The sequence below is a fragment of the Rutidosis leptorrhynchoides genome, chromosome 3, assembly GCF_046630445.1.
Source record: "Rutidosis leptorrhynchoides isolate AG116_Rl617_1_P2 chromosome 3, CSIRO_AGI_Rlap_v1, whole genome shotgun sequence".
Lineage (NCBI taxonomy): Eukaryota > Viridiplantae > Streptophyta > Magnoliopsida > Asterales > Asteraceae > Rutidosis > Rutidosis leptorrhynchoides.
The window spans coordinates 96747416-96767796 of record NC_092335.1 but is presented as its reverse complement, the minus strand read 5'-3'; the positions used below and the strand labels follow the sequence as shown (position 1 = coordinate 96767796).

Below are 20381 nucleotides of genomic sequence, written 5' to 3'. Positions count from 1 at the left end.
GTCTGCATCTACGCACACTTTATTGGTGGCTCAGGTTGTATAATTGATATCCGTTTCTTACATCTTATCATATTATCTTTATGATTTTAAATTACTTTTAATATATGCCTACATCAGTACTCTGTTTGTTGCAGACCTTTTGCAGGTCAAATATTGTGACTTCATTTAGCAGGTCAATTATTATGACTTCATTTATCTATGTGTTTATACATTGTGAGCATATTGATTAACGATAGGAAGCCTTCCGGTTTATATCCAAAAGGATATTGTGAAATTGTAGGACGTGCAGGTGAACCAGTTATTGAGGGTAGTCCTGAACCTTGGAGGCAATACATGTTCATTTGTACCAATTGCCAATTTTGGACTAACATGTATGTTCTCAATACCTGATCCAAAATTGAAGAAAATAGAAAAATCAACATCTTAATATTTAGTCAATGAAGTCTTTAAATATCCTGGTGAAATCATCATACTTGTACTTAGTCCACTAACAAATATGGTTTTGGTTAAGTCTTTAACATTTATAGTTTTATCAAGCCTTTCACATTTGTAGTTTTATTAATCCTATTACATGTCTATCTTAATTCTAAGCTAACTTATAACGTTTTTTTAAAGTCGTGCTACACACGGGCTCAAAGTAGGTGTATACGTAATGTTGCTTAGGAATGTCAATTCTGCTAGAGGATTGTGCAATGGAACACGTTTACAAATAACAGAACTTGGGTACAAATGACCAAAGCTAAATCTTAACCGGAACCCACGTTGGCACCATAACTGCTTTGTTTCGTCAGATTAAAGAATTTCTTCGAGTTTTTAAAGATGACAGTTACCAATGTCCATGTGCTTTGCAATGAAAATCAATAAAAGCCAAGGACAATCCTTATCGCACGTTGGTTTATTTCTTCCAACCCCGTTTTCAGACTTTAAGTCACAAACAAATTTATGTTGCTCTCTCAAGAATTGGTAATAGAAAGGGACTGAAGGTGCTTATTTGAAACAAAGATAAAGAAATACTAAAATTAACACAAAATGTTATCTTCAACGAAGTGTTGCAGGTTCGTATCACTTTAAATTCCATTTGTACCTTCTTAGTATTTTGACGATCAACTTTATTAATTTGTAACAGGTATATTTTATAAGGAAGAAAATTGAAGTTGTTAATACATCGGATCAAGAGGCAAAACCGTCCAGTGTAAAAGCAGGTCAGTCGGGTTCTATCTGATCATATAAAATTAACCTCCTATTTTTTGTATTTAGGATGGATGCAAGACTTAAAGTTACTTCACATAGAGTAAAAGTTTTAAGTTAGTAACTGTTGATTACAATGAAATTGATTAAGTTAGTTTTTATAGTAAAAGTTAGTGCTCTGACTTTTTAATATTGACCTTTGTATATGATATATGTCAGCTGTGAAGTGTTAATAACTTCTTAATTTTAGTACAATCATGATTTCATATTCTCTATGATATTCAACTTGATGTTATGGTATGACAACATTAATAAGGTCAACAACGAGCAGCGCTCTATGTATCAGTTGAATCTGTATATCAGTTGGCTCTAAAACTGGACTTGGAACTTCGACTTTGCTGAAGATCTTGACACAAAATTGTATCGCTCTGATTTTGACGATTTTAGTTTTGAATTATTATCAATAACTCATTGTTGCATTCTAATGCCATTGATTCATATCGTTTACGAAAATCATTTTTAACTTTTCTTTAGTTTCAAATTTCAATACATATATTACTAAAGTGTTTCGTCATTAAACTGCTATCAACAACAAACAATGTTGTACAAATAGTAACGATTATGAAAACCATTTTATAGAGCTGTCGTGCAACGCACGGGCTCTTAAAATCTAGTAAAGGAACATGTTAAAATTTATGAGAGTATAGTAGATAAATAGAGCTTTTGATTGTTAAATAAATTAACTAATACTAGGAATTTAGTAGATAAATAGAGCTCTTGATTGTTATTTGTTAGATAAATCAACTAATACTAACAATTGTGTTTGTATACAATATTATACTTTATTCGTTTTAGTATGGCCAAACGTCCTAAACTAGATACATAAATTCGATATATAAATGTAGAATCAAACTAATAAAATTAGTAATGCTTAAGGGTCTGTATGAAAGAATAGATTAACTATAGGGGCTTTTACTGTAAATAAGGTTATAAAAATTAATAAAAATGAAATGCAGTGTACGTTTTATCATAAATGTGGACCCCCACCCTTTTTTTTAATCGTCTTCTTCTTTTCTGTTCTTCACACCATAAAACTCCATTAAAACACTGTAATGGAAACTTTATTTTTTCTTTATTTTAACTTATATAGTAGCTCAACCTTTACATAAAACATAATACATTCATCATAATACCAAAATAGTTCGAAAATCGTCTAATATAAGGTGTATTGAATCGAAATTCTGATGCCCCCAAATTTGTGATGCCCAGTGCGGTTGCACACTTCGCCTAGTACCAGATCCGGCCCTGCGTCTAATGTAGGACGACTTGAGCGAGACCTTTCAATTGTAATCGTTTGTGTACTCCACCGGATCTTTACGATCTTTATATATATATATATATATATATATATATATATATATATATATATATATATATATATATATATATTAATATTTTCGCCGAAAAAAAAATTTATAGTTAATGGACCTTAAGTGTTGGTGTGTGACGATCGCTCCAAATCCATATGGACGAACACGTCATTCATTGATTTCATTCCGAGGTATTTGACCTCTATATGATACATTTTGTAAACATTGCATTCTTTTGAAAAAGCACACCATAAATGAATATTTAAATCAAAGGTTTTCGACATCTGATGATTTCTACATATAGACAATCACCATAAATAATAGTTTACAACAGTATTTCCATTGACAATGCAGTCAAAATAAGATACATGGTGATGATTTGGTGAATGCAACGTCTCCTTGAAAAATATGTCATGTAAGACTCCATGCACATAGCTTGTTTAACATCTAAGCAAACAGCGGAAGACTTCTAGGAAACCTGAGAATAAACATGCTAACAAGTGTCAACACAAAGGTTGGTGAGTTCATAGTTTTAATGTATCGTATAATCTGTATATAAAGGTGGATCACAAGATTTCAGTTGTTTCATCTAGAAACGTTTATCAAAATATTCTACGAAATTGAGCACCCTGGTAACTAAACTTAACGTATATATAATTTGTATCATTTGTATAATCATCTTAATAATACACGCAAACCAACGTGTACGCTTCTCAAATAGCATACGTCCGTTAAAAGGCTAGTGCTCTAGCTCGGACGGGGATATCAAGCCCTATGGATCCATATACTACTACTCGCGCCCACCAGTTCTTATAACTGGCAGTTACTAGTTACCGAAGCTAAGGGATTTTCGGTTCAAACTCGGTGTAGAATTTAGTATGTACGTGTATCCATTGCGTTTAAAATAAAGTGTATGTATTCTCAGCCCAAAAATATAGATTGCAAAAGAAATTAAAAAGGGAGCAAATGAAACTCACGCATATAAATATTATATATCGGTTAATAAAGCATTTGCATGTATTCTCATCCCAAAAATGTAGAGAGTAAAAGGGATCTTATGAAACTCACCTTAGCAGCATATAAAGTCGTTCACCAAAATGTGATCGAAACACGGATTACCAAATAACCGTAGATCTCAACCTAGAGAACATATGTTAGTCAATAAATGTCTATCAAGCTAGGTCAGGTCATAGTGTATCACAATCCTAATGCTCGATATTGACATACAAAAGTTATCCAATGTTGTTTCAAAAAGTCAATTTTGACAATAGTTTAACAAAACGAGACGTACCTTATATAAGGATTCATTTACTCGGTTGGTAATATTCAAAAATCTAATTTATCAATCTCGTAAACAAGTTGTTTAAATCTTAATTGTAGATTCAAAAGCAATTTCAATTAACTTCAATCATAATTCAGTTGCTCATATCTTTTAATCCGTTCATCGAAATTATTCGATATCTAAATGAAAAGTTATTGATTTTTCGTCAGTTTTCCAAAAACATGTATATCATATACTTTTTACCAGTAATATATGTATTTAATTCGTGGTACATCATAAACTGTTTAACAAGGAAATTTAGCATACAAGCATGTATAAATATATATACTCGAGCACTAGACATGGATACATAATTATTATATAAAAGATAAAATATAAGTACTTACATATCAATATTGAGATTCAATATTGTAGAAAAGTACGTAGACGTAACGGAGATGATAACACTAGGTTTGACTTGCAAATAATACCCATGAATATTACCCATAACCTCCTTGGCAATAACCCATAATTTCCTTAGCTTTATCTCGCTCATAAAACTATTTTGAAAGTGACACGCTCATGACCTCGTCGTAGTATTTTATGTATAATACTAATAATAATACAAATACTACTAATAATAATACAAATACTACTAATAATAATAAGATTAATAATAATATTAATCTTAATAATAATAATAATAATAATAATAATAATAATAATAATAATATAATTAATAAATATAATACGGAGTAATTTTTAAATTAAAACAGAGGCAGATATCTCGAGCTTTATAGGTATGGCCTGTCCAGGACTGCCATGCGATCGCATGGCCTCTAAGACCATTTCCCATGCGATCGCATGGGATGGATTTTCAGCTCATGATCTTTTAACTTCTAGTTTGTCGACATATTTTTTAATTATTAATATAATATATTTAATTTATATAATTAATTATATATTATATTAAATTCACATGCATAGTTGACTTGTAATTTTCGTTCCGATAAGTCGTACGTCATCACTCGACTTATGTCCCGGTTCCGATTTTTTGAACGTCCTATCGTATACTGAGAAAACTTGTACTTTACGTTTCGTGAATCGTACCTTTGTCAAAATATAGTCTTAAATCATCCATAAACTATACCACTGTAGCAAAGTCAATTTTTATTGTAGCAATTCAATGTAGCAAAGTCAATTTCACTATAGCAAATAGTGATTTTCAAAAACACTGTAGATTTTGGGTACTGTAGCAATTTGAAAATGTTACTATCGTTTACTAAATAACTTGAAATTATATATATGTATATATCTTTTTAATATATATAAGTCAGTTTTTAAATATACATTAGAAGTTATTTATAAATAAATTTTAATAATAAATATTTCAACTTATCATATATATTCAAATAGATATTTAAACCAATAAGTTTAATGTACGGTATCAAATAATTAATACATTGTTACCTTTTCAAGTTATAGTATATATGTATCTATTTACATATAATTGTTCGCGAATCGTCGAAAACAACCGAAGGGTATTTAAATATATAAAAGTAGTTCAAAAATTTTGAGATTCAGTTTTACAGACTTTGCTTATCGTGTCGAAAATGTTAATCATACAAAGATTAAGTTTAAATTTGGTCAGAAATTTTCGGGTAATCACATGGTGGCCCAGTAGGGTTGGGTGGGCTAGGCATCCACAGGCCGCCTGTTATCTCCTGTTATAGTCAGAATTGATATTGATATGTCTTTCTTTGCAATTAATTGCAAGAACCAATATCTTAAATCTTAAATTAGCTCCATTCTCGTGTGCTCTTGCCTTCAACAACGATGAGAATTATGAAAATTACTGTTTTGAGCACTGAAGGGTCTACTTTTCCAACTCAAGTCATAATCGCGAGTGTTCCAAAAATTGGAGAAAACAAGGATCTTATTAGGGCTTTGAGCACTGCTTGTTGTTTGGGAGATTATGGAACTTTATTGGTGGCTGAGGTATGTATCCGCATCAACGTCTTTTAAATATGATGATTTTTTATTATTCTCAATGGGTTTAACTAAACTTTAAGCTATGTAAATCTTGTCATCCAGGAAAAAGTTCAAAACTTTATATTTTGGATTTACTTTATTGTGATGTTAAGGTCACAAATTTTGTGCTATGCACTCTCGTTATGTGTGGATTTACCCAATCGCCCAAAAATTTGATCTTTATGACACATACAAAAGTTATGTTCTAATGGTTAAATGACAATATAACACTAAACTCAAGAACGTTCAAACTGATTGAGGAGGTGAATTTCGTAAAACATACAATAGTACGATGAATTGTTAAAGTATGGGGTAGATTCAGGGAAAAAACGAATCTTATGTATTGTTGGGTTTTCTGTATTGGGTATTCGACTCGTTTTATGTCAGTTCAAAAATATTTTCATCTCCGCGTGTTCCAAATTAATAGTTGTGCTTTGACCTTTTTTTCCCTTTAACTTTGACTTAAAATAACTTTTTTTAGTTATAAATTGATGAAATTTATATGAATACGTTAAGTTTTACATATGCTTTTATTTGGTATGACCGTCATCAAGTATTATATAACAAGAAAAAAAAGTTATTAAAAGTCAAAGTTATGTAATAAAGTCAAAGCATGACTATATAAATTTGAGACGGAGGTAGTATATGATATCTATCATATTATCTTATGTAGTTTGGCTGACAATGACATATTACATTTTCCTCTTGGTGTAGGAGCAAGATCGGTCAACCGTGATATGTTGTACTTGCAAGGAGTATACTCTTAAATGTGTTCCGTTTTGGTGTCTTGATTTGCCCGTGCCTTCAGAAACAGAGAGACAAATGACATTGAGAAGTATAACATTGACGGTTTTGAGCTCTGACGGGTCAACCATGCCTACTCAATTTACCGTGACTGTTCCAGAAAATGGAAAAAACAAGGATCTTATTCGGGCTTTGAGCACTGCTTGTTCTTTGAGAGATGATGAAACTTTATTAATGGCTACGGTATGTACCAAGAAGCCATGTATGTTTTTTGGAGAGGTGTTGGGTGTTGTTTCCTAATATGAGAAGTTGCTATTATTATTATTATTATTTTTTTTTTTTTTTATTTTTTTTTTTTTTTTGTGTTGCAGATATTTCACAACCGAATAATTGAATTCCGGGATGAATTAGAGGACTCATTGCGTATACTCTGTGAAAATGATGTGGTTGTTGCTTACAGGCTACTTAAGGATGAGGATTCATGGCCATTGGTCGTGTTTATGCATCGGCATGAAGTGTAAGCATATATATCTCTCATACTAGTATCGACTTTTTCTCATCTCTTAGAAGCTAACAGAATGTCGTGTCATCATGTTTGCTTAACCTCCACCTACACCTACACCTACACCTACACGGCTACAACATCAACATAATTTTAAAGGTATACACTATATAGTACGAGTACTAATTTATTTCTCTTTACTATAAATTATTATAAATTCAGATCAACCATAACAGGGACTTCACTTTTCAAAAATTTCGGGATTCCTCTAGTAGCCAGAATTCCTTGGGATCGTAGCAACTCTAACGAGGCTCGTCAGAAATATCTCGAGTAACTCCAACCATTGCGTATTCTAGAAGAAGAATCTTCTGTAAATGGAAGCTTTGAATTCCATCTGACACATTACCGCCTTTCTTTAGAAGAAGTATCCGAGATGGTGATGGATCAAGAATTATTAATCCCATCATCTCGTGAAATTTGTGTGTTTGTTACGTGGCCTAATGAAATGTCGAAACGTTATGATACTAAAAATCTTAGCCATTCACCTCGAGCTGGTGAGTTTCCATTGAAGCCTCTAGAGGAGTCGGTATCATTATATCAATGTCCTGAAGCTTTCACGAAGGCAGATCTGTGCACGTGGTACGTCATTCTAATCTCATGTTACTGTTACCACTTAACCTAAAGGCAGCCATTTTGACACATTTTGTTTATCATAAGTAGCTAGATTTTGTTTTAGTTTTACACTGGCTGCTCATAGTATTGTTACCACTAAACCTAAAACTGTGAGACCTGTTGCCCAACATGTGTGACGCCTCATTTCCGCTAACTCTGATTTAGACGTAGTTGGTACCCTTGTTTTCGGTAATACTTACAATGACTTTATTATGTCTAACATTTTCAGGTATTGTCCTAAATGCGAGGAACTTGTCCAACCTAACAAAAAGACGGATCTCTGACTTTTGATTTGAAGAGATATTTTCCTATAAATGACTCTGATCGTTCAAATTGTACTGTTCGTATCCAACATGCTTTCTTTTCCCTACTAGTATATGGCAACATTAGATAGATGGTCGCCACTGCTGTTTAGCAAATAAGTTGCACTTTCAGTTATTTATTTGTCTTTTTGTTATAAAATATCTAGATTGTGTTATAAAATATCTAGATTGGATGTTAATTTTATTATTATTATATTTCTTGCATAGTAATATTTTATACTATAAATAGACATGTATGGTAACCATTTAAGGTGCACCATTTCTCTTGAAATATCAATATCAATATTTCTTGTCTCCTTCTTCTCTCTTTTTCTCTCTTTGTTCTTATAACCATTAAAGGTAGTTATAAGCCTACTGAATTATAACACGTTATCAGCACGAAAAGCTTAGTGTAATTAAAAGATATCTCAAACGATCACGAATCACTAATCAAGGTATGAAATTATTAATAATTTTCAGACTCGAATATATCAAATTTTGGACTACTAACATTTATATTTATGTTATTTAAGTTATATATGGTCGGTTATATCACCTGAATTATATTTCTGTAATCTAACTTTTACTAACTTCACTAACATTTATATTTATGTTATTTAAGTTATATATGGTCGGTTATACCACCTGAATTATATTTCTGTAATCTAACTTTTACTAACTTTACTAACATTTATATTTATGTTATTTAAGTTATATATGGTCGGTTATACCACCTGAATTATATTTTCTGTAATCTAACTCTTATTAACTTCACTAACATTTATATTTATGTTAATAAGACCTCATGATTGTACGCAACACGTCATTTGACAACACGGTACTTTATGTACGCAACACGTCATTTGACAACACGGTACCATGGGTCGAGATTAATTCCGATCAATACGAATACGACGGGGTCTTTATATGTTATCTAACATTTATGATTACTTATGCAATTAATCATTATTTATTTCATGCATACTAATGTTTATTCTTAAATTTATAATTTTAAAAGTTAAAATAAAAAAATAGTTTGTATTTTTATTAAAAGTAAATCTTAAAAGTTAAAATAAGAAAAAGTAGTTTGTACTTTTATTAAAAGTAAATCTTAAAAGTTAAAATACAAAAAATAGTTTGTATTTTTATTAAAAGTAAATCTTAAAAGTTAAAATAAGAAAAAATAGTTTGTATTTTTATTAAAAGTATATCTTAAAAGTTAAAGTAAGAAAAAAAAGGGGATGGTAAAATGGAATAGTTTTTTTTGTCAAAAATGAAGTATTGAAAATGAAGTGGTCTCCTTCTATAACTAAAAAATATATATATTTTTATCAAATGAATTTTTTTGTGGCCGACAATTTCAAACACGAGTCCGTGTTTAGCTTATCAAGAATATCTCTTGCTTTGGTGAAAGGTCACGATCACGATATCAGGTGTTGTGAAAGAATTAAAAAATTGGTCAAGTGGCCTTTTAAAAACTAGAAAAAAAAATTAAAACAAAAAGTTTTTTTTATATATTTATAATTTACGGGTAACGTAAAAAAAAGGAAGTTTTTTTAAAAAAAAAAAAAAACAAAGAAAATGTTTAAATGAGTTTTACAGAAAGGGGGAAAGCAAAGTAAAAAAAAAAACTTTTTTCCAAACAAAGGTAAATGAAAGTAGGACTTAATACAAGAAAAAAGTAAACATCTCCTAGACGTGATAAAATCTATCAATGATAAGTATTAGACTTGATGAGCTAAATGTGACAAAAATGTTTCAACATGTCTTATGTTAATTTTCTAAAATAAGTTATTATTATTCCGAGTTTAACACATATACATATGTTAATTAAAAACAACCTTTTTGTTCTTATGTAGTGTTGGGTTGCAATTTTGGTTGTATGCCATAATTCCATCCAGTAGAGTGACAATAGAAAACTTTTGATGATAATCAATAAAAAACTTTTTTCCAAACTTGTCAAATGTTTTGTTAAAAACGTGGCCGTTGAAAAAAGGAGGTTGAATAATAAAACTTAAAAAACAAATTATTTTTTTTAAGAGTGTGCATCAAAATGGCCCGTTTAATAATGGGGAGTAAAAATATAGTCAAATTGTTTCAACGAACAAGGGTTCAATTGGATGTCTCTTAAAAAAAATCCGCGGGTACGGGTGATGGATCCAATGGATCCGCATCCACGACCCGCGGGTGCTATCCCTAATTGTGACAAGTACAAATCAACTAAAAGTCTAAAAAATAAATGCTCTTATAGGGACCAAATGTTCACAATAATTGCCTATGCTAGATATGAAACAAATAGTTCAAAAAAAAAAAAAAAAAAAAAAGGTCGTTGTGCGTTTTCGGGATGATAGCCGAAATACACTTACAAAAGTAGGTCAGCCGTCAATTCTTTATGGCCATATCAACGTAGATCAATAAAATCATTTATGGTTTTGATAAAAGATTAATTAAAAATTAATTGTTTTTTGGTCTTGGATTCTCGGTAACAAAAGCAAAGGTTGTTTTTGGTTGCCACAACAAACAAGACAGAGGTTGTTGACTTTTATTGTTAAACATGGCACAAGTGAACAATAACAATAGATTATTGCTTTTGAAAAGAATAATGATGCGTTAATTTTATTGTATAAAATAAAATTAAAGAAAATGGTTTTCATTGATGACTATGAACAAACGCAAACAAAGTGTTTGTGGTATTTGGTGATTAAAAAAAAGTGCATCTAAAGCTTCTACTGAAAATAATATGCATCTAAAGCTTCTACTGAAAATTAATGTGCAAGGTACAACGTATAACTATATGGTCAAATTCATTTGAGCCTTCGGAGTCACAAGTATATGATGTATATATATATATTACTCAATTAACAAAATAGTAAATCTAAATTAATTCATATGAATAGTAAAACGAAATTAATTAATTTACTATTCACATAAAAAAGCGCATATGATAAAAAGCGCATCGCATATGATAAGCGCATATGATAAAAAGCGAATATGATGAAAAGCACAACGCATATGATGAAAATCGCATATGATTAAAAGCGCATATGGTGAAAAACACAGCGCATATGATTAAAAGCGTATATGGTGAAAAGGATATATGATAAAAAAAACACATATGGTGATTTATAAAAAAAAAAAAAAAAAAAAAAAAAAAAAAAAAAGGGTGATTAATGGAAAGCACATATGGTGATTAATGAAAAGTATATTGTGAAAAAGAATCACAAATGTTTCTTGAAAGAATTCAAGGTAAGATATATGAACCAATTCATCCATCATGTGAACCATTTTGATATTTCATGGTTCTAATAGACGCATCTAGCGGATGGTCTCATATTTGTATGTTATCAAGCCGTAATATGGCATTTGCAAAGTTTCTTGCACAAATTATTAAATTGAGAACACATTATTCTGATTACACCATTAAAAGGATGAGACTTGATAATGCTGGTGAGCTAACATCTCAAGCATTTAATGATCATTATATATCTACAGGGATTGTTGTTGAACATCCAGTTGCTCATGTGCATACACAAAATTGGTTTAGCTAAATCAATAGATAAACGCTTGCAGCTAATAACTAGACAATTGATAATGAGTACAAAACTATCAATATTTATATGTGGGCATGTAAATTTACATGCTGCGACATTAATTCGCATTATACCATGTGGAAGTCATAAATATTTTCACTTACTACTTGATTTTGGCCAAGAGCCAAATATTTTCCACCGTAGAACATTGGTTGTGCAGTGTATGTTCCAATTGTATCACCACAACACAATAAAATGGTTCTTCAAAGAAAGATGATAATATATTTTGGATATAAAACATCTTCAATCATAAGATATATTGAACCCATGATGGGTGATGTTTTTACAGCACGTTTTGCTGATTGTCATTTTAATAAAACATTGTTCCCTAGATTAGGGGGAGAAATAAAAATAAAAAATAAAATGATGCTTCATGATGTGAACATCAATTAAGGTATATTGAACTCGCACAAAAGAATGTGAAACGAAAGTTCAAAAATAATGCATATGCAAGAACTTGCAAATTAATTACTTTATGCATTTACAGATATAAAAAAGTGACTAAATCATATATACCAGCGATAAATGCTCCAGCTCGAACTGAAATTCCAAAAGCTGGCAATAATGTCACTGTTGAGTCTTTGCCACGCATCAAACGTGGAAGATCAATTGGTTCCGAAGATAAAAATCCTCGAAAAAGAAAATCAACTGATAATGAGGTAAGAGAAAGTGTTCAAGAAGAACCACAAATCAATATTCCTTCTGCAGAGGATATTGATAAATGTAAATACTAAAATTGCGATAAATTATGCAATATTATGGAACCGAAATGAAACTAAAATCTCTATGAGATATTTTCATATAATGTTACAATGACATCATGAATAAAGATGATGATCTGGAACTAAAATCTGTCATTGAATATACAAAATGGACATGATTGAGCTCAATGGAAAGGAGCAATAAGAGCTGAATTAGAATCGCTCGATAAAAGAAAAGTTTTCGGATCAATCGTTATCACTTTTAAAGATGTGAAACGTATGGGATACAAATGAATTTTTATCCGAAAAGAAATGTGCAAATGAAGTTACAAGGCAAAACTAGACTTGTAACTCAATATTTCCCACAAAGACCAGAAATGAATTAGGAGGAAAAATTATCCTCCTGTAATGGATACAATTACTTATTAGATACTTAATCAACCCGGTAGTTATTTAAATGCATCTCATGAATGTTGTTACTACTTATCTGTATGGATCACTTAATAGTGATATATATGAATATACCTAAAGGGTTAAGGTATCATAAGCATCTAATGTAAAACCCAAGGGAATATATTCCATTAAATCACAAAGATTTCTAAGTGGGTTTATACAAACGGGACGTATGTGGTATAACCGATTAAATGACTACTTGATAAAAAAAAGGGTATAAATATAAACTTATTTTGCACGTATGTTTTATGAAAACAATGTTCGGATATGAGATCGTAGTTGTTTATGCCAATGTTCTTAACATCATATGAACAAATAAAGAGATCTATGAAATCATTCAACTTCTAAAGAATTATTTTGAAATGAAAGATTTTGAAAAAAACCAAGTATTACCTTGGATTGTAAATTGAGCATATGCCTAATGGTTTACTTGTACATCAAACAACTTATACCGAAAAGATTTTAAAACATTTTTTTTTAAAGACAAACTCATTGTTGTTAGATCACTCAATATTGACACTGATCTATTTCATCCCTTCGAAGATCATGAAAATCTTAACAGATCGGAAGTTCCATATTTTAGTGCAATTGAGGTTCTTATGTATCTTATAGATTGTACAAGACCTGACATTTCTCTTGCAGTTAATTTGTTGGCAAGATTCAGCTCAAATGACAATGGAGCGGGATCAAACACATATTTTGATACCCTTGAGAAACTGCTGATTTAAAATTATTTTATTCTAACGTTTCAAAACAAGATTTGGTTGATTATGTATATACAGGTCATTCATCAAATCCTCATAAAGATAAATCTCAAACTCGATATGTATTCCTAAATGGAGGTACCACAAAATCATGGCGTTCTTAAAACAAACACTTGTTGCAACATCATCAAATCATGACGAAGTGATTGCATTATATGAAACTACTCGAAAATGTGTTTGGTTGAGATCAATGACACAAATCATTATTGATTCTTGTGGACTAGAACGCTATAAAAGACTAACAACTATCTTCATCAACAACTATATATGAAGATAATGCAGCTTGCATAATACAAATGAAAGAAGAGTATCAAAAGTGACTAAACAAAATATAAATACTGACGAGGTGCCAAAGCCATAGACAGTCTTAACGGTCATAAGTTTGATGGAAAAGAATGGTATGTTGGTAAGGCTCAGAAAAGACTACAAGGGAATAGGAATTGAAACAAGGGTTTGAGCAAACCATGAAGGAGACTGTAGACAAATCACAGGGGCTAAACTTGTACATAAAAGATTTAGATGATACAGTTTCAGATGAAAACCTCAGATTCTTCTCATATACTCAAGATCTCGTAAAAGACAACCAGATTAAAATGAGATACGTTCAATCAACAACTCTGCTGATCTTTATACCAAAGCACTGCCAACTGCTATTTTCAGAACACACGTTCATAATATTGGCATGAGGCATGTTCAGAAGATGTAACAACTCAGACGTTGCCTACTTGAGGGGGAGCCAACTCTATACTGCACTCTTTTTCCCCTAGCTAAAGTTTTATCCCAATGGGTTTTCTTTAGCAAGGTTTTTAACGAGGCAGTACTAGTTATTCTCTAATAAAATTGTCATCCAAGGGGGAGTGTTATAAAATATCTAGATTGTGTTATAAAATATCTAGATTGGATGTTAATTTTATTATTATTATATTTCTTGCATAGTAATATTTTATACTATAAATAGACATGTATGGTAACCATTTAAGGTGCACCATTTCTCTTGAAATATCAATATCAATATTTCTTCTCTTCTTCTTCTCTCTTTTTCTCTCTTTGTTCTTATAACCATTAAAGGTAGTTATAAGCCTACTGAATTATAACACTTTTAACATTATTATTGTTATTGTTGTTGAGCGCTTTTTAAGGTTTTTTGTTAAATAAAAATCCAAAATTTTTATTAATACTCGTACTATAAACTACTACGTATAAATTATGTACATATGATTGGGCCAAGCCCATTCACTCAGGCCTAAGCCCAGCTACAGTTAGCAATATTTATAACTAGAAAAAAAATGGACCGCGCGTTGCGGCGGTTACAATTGGGTTGACGTTGGTTTCTATTCGTAATACCTAAGCATGTTATACGCGAAATGGATATTACATTTAGCTCATGAGCAGCCTACATATTCGATAGCGCCTATATGTACTGTATCTTCATGAATCCTTGAAGATGCCAAAGCATTCTATCATCCTTATCTTGTACGACTCTGTAAAATCCTTGATAAGTAGGACCAACAAATTATGATCTGCATGGCATAAACCGCAACAATTATTTGACAAATTTTCGAACTTCTAAGAACTTTAGCTCGAATTTATTTAGTTCAAATCACAAATCCTATCAATATCAAAACATAATCGAAAATATGCATTAAATTTTGAGCATACAAATTGCTATTATGTGACAGTGAACTTCTTCTTATTATGTTATCAACTACATCAAGCTAACAATCATGCCAACCAAATTTCTTTTGCCACTTTCTATATTAGACAATGAAAGATAACCCATTTTACAATCAAATAATTATCCACAAAAGCCTTTCATAAATGTATAATCGCATACCACAATTATTAGTAATCTTAAATCGGTGAGCATAAAAACTTAAAGGCGCAAAGTAACAAAACTAAGGAAAACCAAACATAAAATAGCAACGATGAATATCTCAGTTACCTTAAAAGAGCCTCAAATAACCAAGTAAGCAATACAGATCGGTTGGTACAATGGACTCGTAAGTGGCCCTTAACTGCTCTTATTTAAGATGTACCTGAAAATTGAAAAAAGAAAAACGTATAGTGTAAAACTACATTTAACATGAACAACAATGATCACTACTCAGTAGTTATAGATATTATGCAGCACTTGAAAGGTGTCCAATATAATATAACTTGTTATATCATTGTAGGACATGTTCATATTAATCATTTCATACTTTAAATACAAACCAAGCAATTTTAGGCTTTTGTCATAATAGAAACATGCACACAGGCATCCAATTAACCAAGCAAAGTTTAGATCTTTGGACAAACAAATGTGGCCCTTACACAATTAACAACTAACCACTATAAATACACACACACTACTAATCCATTTTAAGATTCCGTAATTGTATATCAAACATAACCTGTTATTATAAACCCGCACACATACAGGTCTTCCAAGGCAAAATTCTACACTTGTGAATACAAATATATAATACGAACAGGTGTGTCCCTAAGTTAATGAGTTTTGCGCAAGCCAGAGGCCATATGTATACAAACATATTAAAATATAGTGAGTCAAATTCAATAAAATAATATATAAAGACAGAAACCGAATATTGATGAAAAAGAAACATATGCATCAACAAAGAGAAACTTGAAAATCTGATGGGTGATTAACGGTCTTCGTAAAGCATTTGACCTTAAAAACACATTTTGTTGAACAAATACTAACTGGAAACCAACCTTTTTAAAAAAAAAAAAACACATTTTGTTCAAGAATACTAATTTTTAATAAGGCCTATTTCTTTAGCTTTGAAATACAGGTCCTGTACTTTGTAACAGTGGGTTCAAAAACTAAGACGGGAATAGATAGGTATCATGCAACAACCGAGTTTTTGTTGAGCAATAACGGAAGCGGTGTGCTTCTTTTCTTGGTAAATTTTTCGCAAAAGAAAAATGATGACTTAGAAAAGGTGGCATTAGAAAAACGATATATTAAATGGTAACAAAACTATGAAACCCCAAAGGCCAAACCATACGCCAAACATGTATAAAGTAGCTATCGAAAGGACTCAACACACATGAGCCAATAGTAGACAACTATCAAAGTAGTTAATTCGCAGCTACCTTTAGATTCAAGCTGAACACGTATACCACAAATGGAAGCCTGCACAAAGTCATTTGATGAAGTACCACAACCTGGAACAATACGTACACACAGTATAAGGATGTAAATCTAAAAGCTTTAAGTAACAGTAGCGACTAAAAGAGTTCAAACAAACAAAAAAGCACAACGGAAACTACCTCCTGCAATCGTCCGATTTCCACTTACCAAAGGGTCAATGGTAGAGGATGCAACGCGAGCAGAAACATTTGACACACTGTCCGGTAAATTTTGAGAAAAGGATCCAGTGGTACAACTATTATTTCGCATCACACTTCAACTCCAGCAGAGCAACATTCGCTATCACTACTTTTTAACCAAATTTCAGGAAAAAAAAAAGAACCAAAGACAAATTATACAATGCAATTGCCATTATAAAACGCACTATTAATAATTAATAATAGTAGAGCAACCAAAGCAACATAAAGAGGATGTGCTACGACAATTAGACCTAAAAAAACTTATTAGAGTGCTAATACCTCAACAAAAACAACCACCAACAAAATTGGTTAACTAAAAGCAGAGTAATATAGTAACTAAAAATGAGCTCATAAATTCACATTTTTACTCACTTTTGGAATACTCAGTGCTTTATCATCTCTCTCAGGCTGCCTTTTTTCATTTTCTGAACCCAAAAAAAAAAAGAACATTACAAAACCCTAACTAAACCATAGTCTTGTGATCAACACCTTTGTTGTTCATCACCCACTAAATGTTTATATCAATGTATGTTATTAACAAAGTAACAAAATAAGAACCAACCGTTATCATCATCTTTATGCTAGGTTCGTGGTCCTCAACCTTTTGCAGACATGTGATCGTCATCCTGCCATCCGATTCGGTTATAAAATATATCTATATCTATATGTAAGGAAAATTATAAAATACCTAAAACTGAAGAAAAAAGTATATCTTTCAGTCATACTACTTCCAAATACTAATTATATTCAAAGATTGGGATGTATTGTAAAAGCTTAAAAAAGTAAAAATAAATGTAAAGGTTGAAAAAAGCTAAATATTCACAACTTCTTGACTCTCAAATTGAAACTATAAATGAAACTAACTATAAAGCAAATATACAAAATCAAGCAAAAATATAACCCTAAATTTCCTAATTTTAGTCGCTAATCTTAGTTTCTTTACAGCAAAGAATCTGACACTGTCAAACTTAGAAACGCAAAAGACGGATACGTTAGTGACAGAGATGTTGCGTGTAGCATCAGCAGCGGGAAAGCAACATCGATGACATCTAAACCAAACTGTAGGGAAAAAGTAACCAAAAAACCCTAAATTAAATTTAAGAGGAATACCTTGAAATAGAAAGAAAAGATAACGGCAGCGTTAATGACGGTGGTAGATGCAGCAGCAGCGACAACGGTGGTAGAGCAGCGGCAACGGCGTTGGTAAGTGTTGTAGTTGACCTGGTGACGCAGCGACGACGACAACAAACAGAGAAGAAGAAGAAGATGATATGATTTAGGGCATGAATTCCATGTACAGTGGATGTGGATGAAGGATGAAGCTGGTGGCGGTGGTCCAGGAGTTTGAGTTGGGAGAAGTTTTTTGAAAGAAGATTTTAGGGAAATAGAAAGAGTGGGTGGGAGGGTTTTAAGGGGAGGATGGGATGTCGTTTTTAGGGGTTTTGGTAATGAAACGACCAAAAATCTGGCGGCCGGGAGGGTTTTAAGGGGAGGATGGGATGTCGTTTTTAGGGGTTTTGGTAATGAAACGACCAAAAATCTGGCGGCCGTTAGTATATAAGGTTAATAATTCCAACTTTTATGATGAATTTTTTGATCTGTTGCAGTTTAACGAGAGCATAAGTAATCACATATGTCGAGCTTAGCCAACTCCAGTACAGTGATTTGTAGACGATAAATGAAAACCCGATTGATTAGCCATTGTTACTATTCAAGTGATGCTTTCTTTAACCTCTTTGATAACCAATTAAAGCTTTGAATTTGGATCTTCAAAACAGAGGCGTCTTTGGACATAGGCAAGATAGGCAACCGCTTAGGGTCCAAAAAGTTTGAAGGGCCCAAAATTTTAAATGTGTATATATATATATATATATATATATATATATATATATATATATATATATATATATATATATATATATGGGCAAGATCAATGGGGAAGTAACCAATCGGGAGAAAGCGGGGGGAAGCAAATATTTTTTTTCGTTTTTTGAAAAAACGTTGTTAAAAAACATTATAGATTGGATGAAAATATGAACATTAGAAAAAGACACTTCATGATGAATGTTGCTATTTAGGCGGGAAAACGATCGACAAAAATAACATTCAAGATAATATTGATCGTGAAGAATGTTAACGTTTTTTTCCATGTTTTGTGAAGTAAAATTTAGCCCGATTTAGAGTTTAGGATTTAGGGTTTAGTGTTTTGGGTTTAGACCATAAACTCTAAAGCGTTCGTGTTAAAAACTCAATCTAAATCCTAAATCTAAACCCTAGATCTAAACACTAAACCCTACATTTCTAAACCCTAATATCTAAACCCTAATACTTAAACCCTAATATCTAAACCCTAATATCTAAAACCTCAACACACGCTCGAAAAACACGATAATTGTAAAATATTAATTCTTCGAGCGTTTTCCCACCAAAATACAAACATTTATCACAAAGTGTCTTTATTAAATGTTCATATTTTCATCTAATCTATAATGTTCGTGAACAAAGTTTTTTCAAAAAAAGAAAAAAAAATTTGCTTGCCCCCGCTTCCCCCCGATTGGTTACTCCTCCCTTGAACCTACCACAATATATATATATATATATATATATATATATATATATATATATATATATATATATATATATATATATATATCTCAAAATATTTATTTAGTTAAATAAAAAATTATCAATTAAAGTTGTAATATTGTTATTTTTTATAGTTAAATGCATTGTAAGTATATACAAATTGATAAATTTAAGTATTATCTTTTTATACTCCCTCCGTCCCACTAGAAGTGTCCATTTTGACTTTTTCGGTCTTTCTTATTCAACTTTGACTTTAGATATTTTTGTAGTTATTTTATAATATTTGATGAAAGTTATATCAATGAAAACACAATTAAAACTCAATCCATTCATATAATTTTCATCAAATATTATATAACACGAACATAAATATTTATAGTCAAAGTTGACAAATAAAGACTGTCAAAAGTCAAAGTGGACACATCTGGTGAGACGGAGGTAGTATGTATTAAAAAATTAAAGGTGGGTGAGGGCCCATTTATGTTTTCGCCTTGGGCCTTCGAATTGTTAAGACGGCCCTGCTTCGAAATAATCATGCTTGGTGACTGTAACGACCCGTCAAAATCGCTATTGACGCGGCACGTTAATCATTGATTCCACAGTGAGGTTTTGACCTCTATATGATACGTTTTGATAAAATATTGCATTCATTAAAATAAGTGACTTTCTAAACATAGAAAGTTATAAGCATGTGGGCGAGTGCTTAGGTATAAGCAAATCCCCAAAATACATAAGTTTTTATCATACAGGTTGATATCACAGTCCAATTATTCGTGTCCACATGCTAAAAAGTCAACACGAATGTTGGTGAGTTATAGGTTTAATTGCTCGAGTCATAAATATATATAAAGATAGACCACAAGATTTCATCAAAAGTTTAT

At 31.4% G+C, this 20381-nt stretch overlaps 1 protein-coding gene and 2 long non-coding RNA genes across 4 annotated transcripts; 1 reads left to right on the top strand and 2 right to left on the bottom strand.

Annotated features, from left to right (window-relative positions):
• The first annotated feature begins 5655 nt into the window (after window positions 1–5655).
• LOC139900214 (ubiquitin carboxyl-terminal hydrolase 8-like) lies at window positions 5656–7115 on the top strand. Its single transcript, XM_071883006.1, has 3 exons — window positions 5656–5817; window positions 6565–6837; window positions 6966–7115. Exons 1-3 carry the CDS (start codon window positions 5656–5658, stop codon window positions 7113–7115), a joined length of 585 nt encoding a protein of 194 aa, XP_071739107.1.
• A 7742-nt stretch (window positions 7116–14857) lies between these two features.
• Window positions 14858–16872, bottom strand: LOC139896916 (uncharacterized). Its single transcript, XR_011776369.1, has 3 exons — window positions 16678–16872; window positions 15521–15614; window positions 14858–15098 (listed from the first exon to the last, which is right to left on the bottom strand). It is a non-coding gene; the product is annotated as an uncharacterized lncRNA (long non-coding RNA).
• Window positions 16873–16933: 61 nt separating this feature from the next.
• On the bottom strand, window positions 16934–18288 carry LOC139896530 (uncharacterized). Of its 2 annotated transcripts, XR_011776264.1 has the most exons (4): window positions 18025–18288; window positions 17477–17540; window positions 17287–17339; window positions 16934–17020 (listed from the first exon to the last, which is right to left on the bottom strand). It is a non-coding gene; the product is annotated as an uncharacterized lncRNA (long non-coding RNA). The 2 variants fall into 2 exon arrangements; XR_011776263.1 differs by having other exon boundaries at window positions 16986–17339.
• Between the last annotated feature and the right edge of the window lie 2093 nt (window positions 18289–20381).